Source organism: Tiliqua scincoides, chromosome 3 (assembly GCF_035046505.1).
Source record: "Tiliqua scincoides isolate rTilSci1 chromosome 3, rTilSci1.hap2, whole genome shotgun sequence".
NCBI lineage: Eukaryota > Metazoa > Chordata > Lepidosauria > Squamata > Scincidae > Tiliqua > Tiliqua scincoides.
The window spans coordinates 88,704,647-88,719,272 of record NC_089823.1 but is presented as its reverse complement, the minus strand read 5'-3'; the positions used below and the strand labels follow the sequence as shown (position 1 = coordinate 88,719,272).

Sequence of the window (14,626 nt, the reverse complement as noted above, 5' to 3'; positions counted from 1 at the left end):
TGGGAGTGGGCTGTTAGTTCAAAAGGAAATCAGCGGACTAACTTACGATGCCCCTATGTTCAAAATTACACGGTGAGCAATTTTAAGGGATCTCACCCTGCACATGCCCAATCTCGTCTGATCTCAGAAGCTAAGCAGGGTCAGGCCTGGTTTGTACTTGGATGGGAGACTGCCTGGGAATACCCGGTGCTGTAGGCTTATACCATAGTCTTTCGAGACTGAAGGTTGCCAACCAGGCCTGTGTTACAAAATATATTTCTCTTAGGGCTCTAAGTTTTAATCAGTTTAATCTGAAGTTTAAACAAGTAAAGATTTAGTTTATAATTGCTGTGGCCCATTTTAATTAGTGATGGCAAATTTTAATCAGCATTTCTGGTGTATTAATAAAAAGAAAAAATATGTTCTGTATTATAATAGACTTGCCTTTTACCAAAGAATAGTATTTTTTTTAGTTTACTAAATTATAAGTTAGCACAGGTCTTTCAGTGTCTTCAAAAGATGCATATTAAAATTTTAATAATATGCAAATATCTTTAAATATAACCCAATCAATTTTTTCTAAGGGAGGTTATTCAAAATTCTTTAAATACCTATTGGTTAAAGGGCCCAATCCTATCCAACTTTCCAACACTGATGCAGCCATGCCAATGATGCATGCACTGCATTCTGCAGTGGGGAGGGCAATCATGGGGGCCTGCTGAAGGTAAAGTATGTTCCCTTACCTTGGGGCTGCATTGGAACTGCATCGGCTCTGGAAAGTTGGATAGGATTGGGCCTTTAATTATTTTGCTTCTTTCACTGTCACCTCTCCCACTAAAATCATGGGAAAGATTTTAGCATGCAGTTAGTGCTCCTTTTAAAACGTATCGCCCTAGTCTAGTGCAAAAGATATATGTGCTTGAGCATCCTTCCACATGCATTTGCATCATAGATGTATCTATATGTACAATCCCTTCCATTTCTCAGTAATCTTCTGAGATGGAAGGATACTGAAGTGGGTAACGTGCTACTAAATGAAGAATGTGAAGCCAAAAGATTCAAATATTTAGATCCAGAAACATTTTCATTTGACCACTTCTCCCAAACTATTGTTTTGTGTAATAAATGATGCCAAACGTAGAAAAAAACTAACAAGAAAAGGTCTATTAACACAAGGAGAGAGGAAAAACAGCAGTAATCTCTAAACAGATCCATTAGCCCAACTAGTCATCTCAATTCTGTTATATAACAAACCAGCAAAATCCATGTTAATGGATCAATGTGACGTGACTGAATTAAACATTTTTAAAACAACACTAGCACAACTACAATGAATACAATAATTCTTAAAGTATTATTATTAGCTATGGGTGAACTATCCCCTTCAATCAGACCTGGAATTGAACATGGAAAAAATAACTCTCCCCCCCCCCCCATTCTGAAGATACTTTTAAAAACGCAATTCCAAATCCTTTCATGCCCCATGTCATGCCCCAACAATGTCACTGAAAGAACAATAGGGTCTGATCCCTGCCACAACCCCCTACCCCCCACAACCTGCCCATCAGCCTGCTTACCTCTCTCCCATTAAGCCCCTTCCCTCAGCATGTAGCTTTCTTGCTGCTACAGCAGGAGAACAGATCTCTTTCTCTCTCATTCAACAGTGCGACAGGCATTAGAAAGAGAAGGAGAAATGTGTCCCTTCATTTTCCTTCTGTCTAAACAACAAGAAAAGTAATGGGATGCAAGAGGGCTTGAAGAGAGAGGTGTGTGGGATGCAGGCCTTAGGTTTTGCCCACTTCTCATTAAAAAGCTGAGCCAGAAAAGAATGCCTGAGTCAAAATGTGTGCCTCATATTGGAGGCAAATATTATGAGCTTGTCAGATCTGATTTCTGAGCTGTACTCAGATAATGTTCAGCAGCATCACTAGTTATTATGGCTTGGATCCAAGAGCTTCTTGGACATGCCCAAGGGCTTCAGTGCATCCTGTGGAATTTTTAATGTCTTCCTTTTGATTGGCCAGTCTTTATGCCTTGTTTTTCAAACTTGCAGGAAAGTTTGAAAAACAATTTGTGATATGGCATCAGGATCTGTCACTCCAAAGGAAGAAGAGTTTCTATTGGGCATGTCCAAACAGCTCTTTGGATCCAAGCCCACTGGAACATCTGCTATCACTGGCTAAACTTAAATGACTTTACCGCTTCTGCAAATGCAGTTACATGGAAATATAGGAATTTAATTTGATTGAGCCAAAAGGACCAGTGAATGCATGAAATATTAGCAGACTACATTCTGAGCTCAACATCCATCACTAGCGCCAATCCTAAAAAAGCAACCAAATTTAAGCAGGTATATGCAGGGCATTCTAGCTTCATCATACTTTTACCTAGGCATACATATTGGAGTGTCGGAGATCGTTGAGCCAAGGTACACAAAGTCATGGACAACCTCCAGTTCATGCTCAGAAATTGTAATGCAGGGAGGTGAGTCCACATCCTGAACCATGCCGAGCTAAACAAGCGCATCGGTAAAGCAGCTACCACGTTTTCCAGACTCACAAAGAGAGTCTGGTCCAACAAGAAGCTGACGGAACAAACCAAGATCCAGGTCTACAGAGCTTGCGTCCTGAGTACACTTCTGTACTGCAGCGAGTCATGGACTCTTCGCTCACAACAGGAGAGGAAACTGAGCGCTTTCCACATGCGCTGCCTCCGACGCATCCTCGGCATCACCTGGCAGGACAAAGTTCCAAACAACACAGTCCTGGAACGTGCTGGAATCCCTAGCATGTATTCACTGCTGAAACAGAGACGCCTGCGTTGGCTTGGTCATGTCGTGAGAATGGATGATGGCTGGATCCCAAAGGATCTCCTCTATGGAGAACTCGTGCAAGGAAAGCGCCCTACAGGTAGACCACAGCTGCGATACAAGGACATCTGCAAGAGGGATCTGAAGGCCTTAGGGATGGACCTCAACAAGTGGGAAACCCTGGCCTCTGAGCGGCCTGCTTGGAGGCAGGCTGTGCAGCATGGCCTTTCCCAGTTTGAAGAGACACTTTGCCAACAGTCTGAGGCTAAGAGGCAAAGAAGGAAGGCCCATAGCCAGGGAGACAGACCAGGGACAGACTGCACTTGCTCCCGGTGTGGAAGGGATTGTCACTCCCGGATTGGCCTTTTCAGCCACACTAGACGCTGTGCCAGAACCACCTTTCAGAGCGCGATACCATAGTCTTTCGAGACTGAAGGTTGCCAATACATATTGGAGAGAAACTTCAGTAGCTGTTGGACCAACAGGATGACAAACATCTAAAATATTGCTAAGGTTGTTGTGAAGCTTGAGTGCTGACATATGTATATGACAGTACTGTATACCTACAGTGGTGTAGCAAGTAGGGGGAGGGGTGGTCCATCCCAGGTACCTGGTCAGAAGGGACCAGAAGCAGGAACTGTTACAACTCCAAAGCTCATGTGCTGCCACATCACTTGCCTGCAGACTCTTTAGTAAAGAGTTTCTAGCAAGCATCTGCCAGCAGGCAATGTGGCCATGCCAGCACTCTAGAGTTCTCCAAAATTCTCAGGATTCTTGCTGGTTGGCTGGCTGGCTGGAAACTCTTAGAATTCCAGAATGCTTGCCGGCAGACACTTTAGTCAAGAGTCTCCAGCAAGCATCTGCCGGCAAGTGACATGGCCACACATGCATTCTGGAGTTTAAAAGAGTCTCCAGCAAGCAAGCAAGCGTCTTTAGAACTCTGGAGAACAGGCCCGGAAGAGGGGTGGGATCAAGTGGCAGTGGCGCATGCTGTGTCCTATCACCTTCCTGGGCCACTCGAACCTGCACCAGCAAATTAGCAGACACAGGTCTGAGTACACCCATTGTAGCAGCTGGGGCTTTTTCCAGGGCAAGGGGGCAAATGTCCCCCTACCATGAGGAGACCTCCAGACTGCTAAATTCCCTCATGAGATACAGTGCAAGCTATGATAGTACACTGGTACATTGAGCATTGACTCAAGGGATCAGTAGGATTATGTTATTAGTGATTTTATTGCCTGTTACCATAACCTGAATGGAAATTTTATCTGATGTATTTAGGAGAGTGACTTGAAGTTGTACAATTTGGATGTTTGCATTAATGTTGCCTTGCCTTCTCACTAAATGTTGTCTTTCAAACTTTAATTTGTATATATATATATATATATCTGTTATTTGGCCATTCCCTAAAAAAACAGATACATTGGATTCATGGTGCTGTTCTGGTAGTCAAAAGAATCACCTTCCATTCTTTGAAATCCTATTTCATTCTTGGAAATCCTATATCTCATTTTCACTATTTTCCTTCCATATTCAGCCGTTTCATATTTTTTATCTTTTACAATATCTGATTGCATGTTCTGGTACCTTTTTCATATATATATTGTTCTTTTTTCCTTTGGGATAGGGATGGGGGTGGGTGAATTTGTAGGCCATATCTGTCATTATTTAATTGCTTTTGCTTTTAAGAAGACTAAGGGCGCAATCCTAACTCCTTATGTCAGTGCTTTCCAGCACTGACATAAGGGCAGTGCAGCTCTGAGGTAAGGGAACAAACATTCCCTTGCTCTGAGGAGGCCTCCGTGAGTGACACCCAACTGCAGGATGCAGCACACGGCCCATTGGCACCGCTATGCCAGTGCTGGAAAGCACTGACATAAGGGCTTAGGATTGCACCCTAATACTAATAAATAATATCAATAAATAAATAAGTGCTGCACCATGCCATGGAAAGAAGCAAGTTGTTTACATATATAGCTTCATGAGCACACTGCTACACTCAAATCAAATCAATCTGGTTGATCTAGATTTACTCTGTTTTTGCAGCACAGACAACTTAAGTGAGCCATTCTCACTCAATTTAGAGCAAGGCTGTGCTCAGATAGCTGTGAGCACCTCCCCAGCATTTTCTGTGTCAGGCTCTGTTACAAGTCAGCTTGACCCGGCTGAAGCTAGCAAGTGTAGAGAGCCTTCTTTTCCAAATTAAGACACTTGCTTGTTGAAGTTGTACTTACTGGAGAGAGGAGTTAAACAAAGCCAATCTAAATTTGCTCAAATGTTCACAATGGCCAAAAATCAGTGGCATCAAAACAGTATAACATGTCGAGAAAATATTAATGCAGAATGAACTCTGTGTTCATTCTGGTATAATTCAATGTCCCAGGTTCAATCCCTGGCATCTCCTGGTAGGGTTGGGAAAGTCTCCTGTCCTGAAGAGCCAGTCAGTATACACAAACCCGGCTTTTGTAACAATGTAGACAATTCTAGCACTGTAGGCCAGCGGTGTCAACTATAAGGCCCATTGGCCAGATACAGCCTACATAAGCTCTTTACCCGGTTCCTGTAATAATTAGGTTCTCCCAGCACCAACTGCAAAGAGATGCATCAGTAGAAGTGGGGCAATACTGGGAGAGCCCAATTATCATGAGGGCCACCCAATCAACAGCACCACTTTTGCTGAGGAGCTGAGAGAGAGAAGGAAGTCTGAAGGTAAGAATCAGTATAGGGGAAGGGGCCAATCAAGAAAGGAATAAGGGAGATCCTGTCAAGGTGATGAGAGAGCCCAATTATCATGTGGGCCACCATTTCAGCAGTGTTGCTCATGCAGAGGTGTCACTATGCAGAGCACCTCTCAGCTTTTCAGCTGTAAAAGTGATACATTGGCAGAAGCAGATCTGATGAGAGGATAGCTCACATGATAACTGGACTCTCCCATCATTTGAAAATATCAGGATTTGCATATTTTCTCTTCTGTCATTCACAGCTAATGAGTTTCTAGGTGAGAACAAAATGCTTATTTCTGCTTATCACCTGGTTAACCAATTTCTGCCCAGGCCACAGGTGTACACATTTGATCCCTGTTGTGTATATGCAATGTTGGGCAGAAATGGCTTAGGGCGCAATCCTAACTAACTTTCCAGGACTGACATAGCAATGCCAATGTAGTGTGCACTACATCCTGCAGTGGGGAGGCAGTCAAAGGGGCCTCCTCAAGATAAGAGCATGTTTGTTACCTTACCTTGGGGGCTGCATTGTGACTAAGTCAGTGCTGGAAAGTTAGTTAGGATTGCTCCCTCAATGACATAACTCCCAACCCTCAGCAGGTGCCATGAATTCTATTTGGCCCACTGTATGAAACGTGTTTGACACCTGTGTTGTAGACAATACTGACCTAAATGGATCATTGGTCTGACTTGCTATAAAGCAGCTTCATACATTCAGTACAGATAAGGAGATATATTTATCTTATAAAGTTACACGCCATCTCTAAAGATTCTAAGCATGTTTGATATCTGTTTGACATTCTTCAATAAGTTAAACCATGGAAGCTGCTAACAAACCCACAATGCCAGTGTTTCTCAAACTGTGGGTGGGGACCCACTAGGTGTGTCGCAAGCCAATTTCAGGTGTGTCCCCATTCATTTCAATATTTTACTTTTAATATATTAGACTTGATGCTACCATGGTATTTGACTGCATTTGGGGAAATGTTACAGACCTGTACTTTCAACAAACCAAGATTTTATCTTTTAACAGTGATAGTAAATGGGACTTACTCCTGGGTAAGTGTCGGTAGGATGGCAGCCTAAGATAGTTAAAAGTTTTCCTGCTTGATGATGTCACTTCCGGTCATGACACCACTTCCAGTGGGTCCTGACAGACTCTCATTCTAAAAAGTGGGTCCCAGTGCTAAATGTTGGAGAACCACTGCACTATGCATATTATTATTAAAAATATTTACATACCTCTTCTCAACAAAAGTTGAAAAGTTCTGTTCAGTTTTTGTTGGTTACTGAAAGTATCCACTGAATGAATCATCTTTTCCCAGAAGTAAGTAACCTTCAGCTTTGTGAACTTGTTTGTTAAAAAGCAGTATATAAATACAGTATTCTTAATTCTTAATAATAAAAAGTGAAGAAGGAAAAAGACATCTAGAAATACAACTGAATGACTGGCTACTATTTTGTAAAGCAGTGGGGAGACTGAACAGAAAAAGCAGAGGTGTTTGAAAATGGTATTATTTATTTTACTAGGAAGTAAGCCCATTGTTACTACCAGCTACTATTATTATTGTTGTGTTTAGTAAGAGGCTACAATCCTGTCTTACTCACCAGAAACAAACACCTCTGCCAACAAGTTAAGGCAGAACAGTGTTTTACCTATCAGCTGGGTGATGTGTCTAGAGCAGCCATTTTCAACTACTGTGTCTGGCACACTGGTGTGCCACAAATGCTTTGCAAATATGCCGCAGGAATTTGGGGGAGTATCATTTAGGGCCATTGGGGGGGTGTCAGCCCCCCTCCAACAGCATGGTATGCCTTATCAATTGTCAAAAAAACTGATGGTGTGCCTTGACAATTTTTGTACTTTGTCAGTGTGCTGTGAGATAAAAAAAGGTAGAAAAAGCACCAGTCTAGAGGAGTAACAACAGTTGTACAGATTATGTTTCTGCCAAGGTGAGTGTGATTGCTGGATCCTACAGTCTTCAGTTGTCTGGCATATAGTTAGGAGGTTATTGGTGAAATAAGCAACCCTGAATGCCAGAAAAGCCACACAGAGCTCAGCAGATGTTCAGCATAAAGTTGGGCATCATCTCGAGGACAACTGCACAAAAGGCAATTATTATAGGACCGGAACAAGCACTCTTCTCTATAAATATCGTGCCTCATAATGATAGGCAGCTCAGTAATAGGCAGCTCCTTAAAGACAGACATGCCCTATTTATACCAGTTTTGACATATACAGACAAAATTAAACCATGGATATAAACTCCTGTAAAGCATCTAGGACTCCATAGGAACATCAGAATCTGCTTTATACTGAGTCAGAACACTGGACCATTTGGCTCAGTATTATCTATGTTGATTATACTGGTCTGCATGCAGCTCTCCAGGGTTTCAGATAGGAATCGTTCTCTGCCCTACCTAAACATTTTAGAAACTGAAACTGGGAACTGCATGTGGAAGTTGTGAGTCCTCTGAGCTATTCTTTTACAATTTACTAAAATGGTTTCCTTCTACAACTTTACAATAGGCTACTTTTAAAAGTGACACCTGGGAATTGATTGTAAATATCCCAATAATGAAGGCTGAAGTGCTGATGAAGGTCAGATTATGAGCTGCTTATAAATCAGCATAAGAAAAATTGCTATAACAATTTGATTTTTTTGCACGCATACTAATTTCAGTTCTCTGTCTTTAAGATACAGTTTGGATTTTAATAGACTAATTAAGAAAAAGCTGATTCCAATTACTAGGTTTAAATAAAAGAAATTACAGCCCAATTCAATTCAGGGCTGGCATGCATGGTGAAGGGATACTGACGCAGCATCTGTTGCATCCCACAGGACAGCTGGGAACCCAGCCAGCTGGGAGAGGTAAGTAAAAAAAAATATTTCACGTATCTCCTCGGACACTCCTTGCCCCCCTTTTGGGCCTACTCGTATATACGCCAGCTCATTTTCTGGTGTAGATCCGTTAAGGTCTGGATGAAAAGTTCATCACAGGTTACAAGCTGTGATGGGTATGTGCAGCCTCCTGATTTTAGAAGTAGGCTACCTCAGAATGCCAGATGCAAGGGAAGGCACCAGGATCCAGATCTCTTGTTGTCTTGTGTGCTCCCTGGGGCATCTGGTGGGCCACAATGAGAAACAGGAAGCTGGACTAGATGTGTCTACGGCCTGATCCAGCAGGACTCTTATTATGTTCTTAAGGGTGGTAGATAGAGGCCAGAAAGGGGTTAGGATATTGGTGTGCACCGCTGTTGCTGATACTGCACCCTTCACAGCCCCAATCTGCCCTCCTTCCCATCCACATCAGCTCCCTGTTCCTCCCCCTCTCTGTCCCATTCTACCCCCTCCCCACCACCCTCCAACCCTATGCTGGAGGGTATTAACCTATGCTGCCGGGTATTTCCGTTCCGCTAGTGTGCCCAGTCACTCACTACTAGTGGCAGCAGCCAGGCCACACCAAATGGCTTGCCACCTTCTGTGACAGCTGTAAAGGGCCTTACACTGCCTGAATGAGCATTCCAGCAGCACAAGGCCTGCTTAGAATCGGGCCATTAGTCAGTCTCTCTCACCCAGCAGCAGTAACTTGGACACTTGACTACATGATGAAGGACCCACTCCCCACTATCATCCTGACAGGCATTCTGCTAGTACCCCAATAAAATCTAATCTCTCCGTTAAGCTCACTTCTATGTAAATGGAATGCACAACTGCAAGAATGAGATTTAGCCATTGTTTTTTCCAGGACACTACCATAAGCCATGCTTTTTCACTCTTCAGTGAGCCCATGAGCACTAACTTATGTTTCAGAGTTCTAATTGCATAAAATGAAGTAGGCAGCTATTTGTACAAGACATTTCAAACAATATTTGTAAGGTATAATGGTGGAGGCATCATTAAAACAATCAATTAACTGGTGACCAGATTAGATAGAATATTTTTTTTTGCCTCTGTCACGTTTGTGTTCATTACTCTGCCTGTTTATTTTAAACACCCCATTCATCATGTGACATGGCTTAATAAATCAGCAACTTGCAAAATTTCAACAGCCACCAATGAACAAATAAGATTAAATACCAGACATCCAAAGTACAAGCCTAAAAAGATTTTTTTTTCAGCCTATTGTATTTGGAAAGAGCAAAATCCTCCTAGATACAACAGTCTCCTACCCAGTGTTCTTCAGACTGTGGGTGCTACCCCATGGGGTCATGCAGTCTCATTTGAGCGGTGGGATCACAGAAAACTTTCAAAGCCTGTTTAAGAGAGGGCTTGGATTCAATCCAATTATGGTACTGCTTATCAAAACTGAGTTTTTGATGAAATCCTGCATAGCCCCTTCTCACTGTCTTGCCTTGAAGCCCCTAAGGATGGCCCTGTTTAGGCTGCTACCTCACAGGGTTTTTGTGAAGACATAAGAGGAAGGGGGAAACAAGAGGGTGGGGGAAGGGGGTGGGCAATGACAGGGGCAAGCAGTGGGTAGATCAGGTCCTGGAACAGGGCAGGATTGGCAGTGGGTCCCCAGTTTCATACTTTATTTATTGGGATTATGACATGAAAAAGTTTAAAGACCACTGCCCCAGATACAATATTTTTATGGCCAATCACAGAAACAAAATTTAGGCCACTTATGGCATAATCCTATGGCATATTTCCTCAGAAGCATATTTCCTCCCATTGTGTTAAATGGGACTTACTCTCAGGAAAGTGTACATAGGACTGCAAACTTAATGTATGTTGGCCATGTAATACTGCCCAAAAGAAGATCCCTTACTAATGTATCCTCCAAGATCTAATTTACTAGATGCTTGAAATAAACAAGTGTTGACTATTTCTATCATGCCCTGCGTGTGAGTTTCCTAGGAGCATCTAGCTGCCTCTGTTGGAGACAAAGTACTTAACTAGATGGGCCTTTGATCTGATCTAGTATGCCAGTTCTGATCATGTTAATGTTTGGACACTGGAGAAAATGATAATTAATTTAAACTTGGGGCCAATTTAGCTGGGCCTAACAGCAACATCATGGTATCTCCTACAACAGTACATAAGGCACAGCAGAACGTGACTAGAAGGATATTTTAAAACTAATAGATACGTTTGCATCCTCTATTATCTTGCATGTTGTACTTCTCCTGTGACAACATCTACTGCATTGTTTTTTATCACTAGTGGACACAGAATTCAGATGTGAACCAATGAGCACTCTTTCCTCACCCTCAGCTGTGTAGACAAGAGAAACTTTTTCTTGTGAGCATCTTAACATGGGAACAACTTAAGAACTGGGATTAGAGGAAAAAGGAAGGGCCAAATCTTTACATGTGAGGCATATTTTGAACATGATGGTGCTACAACCCACAAACTTGAAAAAGGGAAGAGAAAATAGGGTTAATTGAACCCTGTGATGTTCACAATATATTCCTCTGAAATAGCTCCTGATCAACTCAGGTAAAAAGCATTAAGCACTCCACCTTTCCATTCTTTCCTCCTCCCATGTAATGCTTCCCTGCTCCTGACTTCCCATTATTTCAGAAAATGCAGGGTTAGGACCATGGGGGGGGGGGATCCAGTACTGAATTGATTATAACTGAGGGTACAGAACATCCATTTAAACTTGTATTATATCTCCAAACAATTACTCTTATGCATTCTATCTTATGTTACTGTCATTAGGACCAGATATTTCAGAAAGACAACATTAGCACTTTTTCTCTCTCTATGACACTAAAAGAAGTTTTTGAAAATATCACCAGCATTTCCTGAAACTGGACAACAATCCTATGCAAGTCTACTAAGAAGTAAACCCTACTGAGTTCAATGGACGCTACTCTCAGGTCAGTCGCTACACTCGCTACACAGTCAGTCACTACAGTCGCAGTGAGTGGGCTGACACTTTTGAATCAAATATTCTTTCTTCTGCACAAGATACATATTGTATGTAATAGGTATATTTCAAATAACTTCATTTCATTTCATCCTATTTTACTTTTAAAATAGTGATCTGTTAGTTCAAATCGCAACATATACAAACCACCATAGACTTGATGAATCAGCAACAGGAAAATCTATTAACTTTTTAATCCAGTTTTGTAGCTGGCTGTGTGTTAAAACTTCACATATATCATGGCATAGATCATTTCCAAGCACTAGAATATGAAACATGTCAGTTGCCATTCATTTGGAACAAGAAACAACCCTTGCAAAACTAAATGAATACTGAATTGCAAGTCTTAGATATAAGTAGTGATTCATATTTATGCTGTGGTTTTTTGCATGAAATTTTCTAGTAATTTTTTTTCTAAACCCGTTTATGCTTATAAGTGAACCATTAACAACTACTTAGAACTTCCACATAAAATAAATGAAGTGCATGTTCCTATTTGTTATTGCATTTACTACTAATATGAACATTTTAGTACATTTTAGTCCTACAGTTAAGGAGATCTCTCATGTGGCACAATCTAAAGCAACAGATTCAAATCCTTATACAGGAACAAAGTATATCACACTATAAGATTAGTATGGAATTAATTTAAAATTAATGCAAATAGATCATTAGGTTAGCAAGGCCACATATTTTGTTCTTTGTTCGATATTTTTTGCACATGCTCCTTGAAATGTCACGTATTACACAGTGGTGACAAGCAACATGGGTTTTGTAGTACAACCTGGTTATGATTTAGACAGCGTAAAGCCTCTTTCACACACAATAAAAGCTGTGCAATTTTAAAACTCTGATTATGGTGACATCTGCAAGCCCAACAAGCAGCAGGAATAACAGATGCATCTGGGCAACAGAAGTCCCCTTTCAGCACCTGAGACAGCACTCTAAAATCTGGCTAGATTCCTTTCAGTAAGCTTCAGCACGCAGTATATGCTGCTGCCATCAACTGAACACAATCCATGCACTAACTGCATATGGCACGCCAGAGCCAGCCATTATACTACCTTTTGCTGCGTTACAACTTCTCCAATCGACAAGAGGTCCTTGTCCAGTAGCAAATGGAGCATCATAAATCATCTTTGGAGAGTTACAATGTACAACAGAGGCAAACCTCTGACAAAAATACCTATAGTTAGCACATGATCTCTCCTTGTTTCAGGCACATGCAAAAACTTTCAACCATGCAAAGGAGTTAAGGCCTCTTTGTTATAGCTAAGAGTATTTCACCAGCTATCCACTCTTCAGCCCAAAGGGCTCTTTTTCAACCTCACTCCAGCCAATGCCACCGCACACTCTCCAGGCTCCAGGTTACTTCCCAAGACCAAAATGCAGAATTATTCAAAGCACTTTCAGTACAAACCAAGAGCAGCCCAAAACCATTTCCACCTTTCTGTCACTAGAAAGCTACTCACCATGTTGACTTCGGACACCATGTCGATACTGGCGATGTCTATGTTCATGCCAACGTTAACTGGGGGGCCTAATGGAGAACAGAAGAAGGTGTCACTTGGCCAGCAACACTTGGCCAGCAACATGTTTTTTGTTATTTTTTCTCTGAACAGAAGCTTGATGTGACCCATACACAGAATCAAAGACTGAGAGAAGCATATCACACACGCGGGGGGGGGGCACAGATAGAGAGAGGGAGGGGGCCACAGGACTTCTCACCTCCAAAATCCGGTCTGAGTCGAATGTCGTAGCCTTTCAGCAATTTATCCACAGTTTCCTTCACGAAGGACATGTTCCCAGGATCGTTGACACTGTGGAGAGAAGGAGTTTGGGGGGAAGAGGGGAAGGGAGGGGATCGGCTCATGGTGGGGGAGCAAAAGTGAAGTGGCGATTGAGGGATGCCAAGGAAGGAGGCAGGAGAGGGCAGCGGGGTGGGGGCAGGAGGGAGAGCGCTGGTCAGTGTGGCTCCCGAGCGCGCCGCAGCCCTCCCCCCGTCCCTCCCTGCGCGCCCCCTCCCTCTCCGCCAGGCGCCGCTCCTACCTCTGGGCGCAACAGACCACGGCCACCAGGACCGGAGCGGAGAAGATGCCGAAGATCCTGGCTCCCGCGAAGCCCCACATCCCTCCGCTCCGGGCACCCTCGGCGCCGCAGCCGCAGCCGCCGCGTGCGGTTCCGGCTGCCCAAGAGCCGCTGAGGAAGAGGCGGAGGCGACAGTCCCCTTCGCTCCCCCTCCTCCCCCGACTCTTCCCCCCACCCGGCGCGGGAGGGAGAGCGAGGAGGAGCCCTCCGGGTGGCCTGCCTGCCTGCCTGCCTGCCTGGCCCGGGGAGGCGCTCAGGGCACTGGCGAGCTGCGGCCGTGCTGGGGCTCCGCGGGGCGCCTCCTCCTCCGCCTCCCTCGGGGAGCCTCTGGCCGGCTCTGGGCGGCGTCCATGCCACGGGGGCAGTCCGGAGCCTCGGCTGCGGCCACCTCGCGAGGAGCAGCCTCCTCCCCGCAGCGCTGCCACCGAGGCTGCTGCTGGCGCCGGCGCCGGTGCCTGGTGCGCACTCGAGCGCCAGCCGGGTGGAGCCCCGCGCGCAAGCCCAGCCAGCCAGCCAGCCAGGCAGCAGCCACAGGTGGGGCGGCGGGCGGAGGCGGTCGAGCCCCCTGGGGAGCCAGCCCCGCTGCGCCTGGCTGGGCTGGAGGGACGTCCCTCACACCGACGCCTCTGACCGCACTGAGCCCAAAGCCGCTCCTCAGAAGCAAGTCCCATTAGAGTCCATGGGGCTCACTTCCAGGAAAGCGTGGATAGGAAGGCCGTCTGAGAGCCCAAGCCTATGCCTGTCTACTCAGAAGTAAGTCCCGTTAGGGTCAATGGGGCTTACTTCCAGGAAAGTGTGGATTCCAGGAAGGCCGTCTGAGAGCCCAAGCCTATGCCTGTCTACTCAGAAGTAAATCCCATTAGGGTCAATGGGGCTTACTTCCAGGAAAGTGTGGATTCCAGGAAGGCAGTCTGAGAGCCCAAGCCTATACCTGTCTACTCAGAAGTAAGTCCCATTAGGGTCAATGGGGCTTACTTCCAGGAAAGTGTGGATTCCAGGAAGGCAGTCTGAGAGCCCAAGCCTATACCTGTCTACTCAGAAGTAAGTCCCATTAGGGTCAATGGGGCTTACTTCCAGGAAAGTGTGGATTCCAGGAAAGCCGTCTGAGAACCCAATCCTGTGCCTGTCTACTCAGAAGCTAGTC

General features: G+C 44.3%; 1 protein-coding gene across 2 annotated transcripts in view; it reads right to left on the bottom strand.

The window, feature by feature from the left end:
• The window catches only part of GABRB3 (gamma-aminobutyric acid type A receptor subunit beta3), a 160,635-nt gene extending 147,003 nt beyond the window's left edge, over positions 1–13,632 (bottom strand). The window contains exons 1-4 of one of the 2 annotated variants that reach the window (XM_066619886.1): positions 13,541–13,554; positions 13,444–13,500; positions 13,123–13,214; positions 12,867–12,934 (exon numbers count right to left, since the gene is read on the bottom strand). In XM_066619886.1, coding sequence (XP_066475983.1) covers positions 12,867–12,934; positions 13,123–13,195 — 141 coding nt within the window. In that variant the 5' untranslated portion in view covers positions 13,196–13,214; positions 13,444–13,500; positions 13,541–13,554. Of the gene's footprint in view, positions 1–12,866; positions 12,935–13,122; positions 13,215–13,443 lie in introns of both variants that reach the window. The other variant, XM_066619885.1, reaches the window with a different exon arrangement.
• Positions 13,633–14,626: the final 994 nt, after the last annotated feature.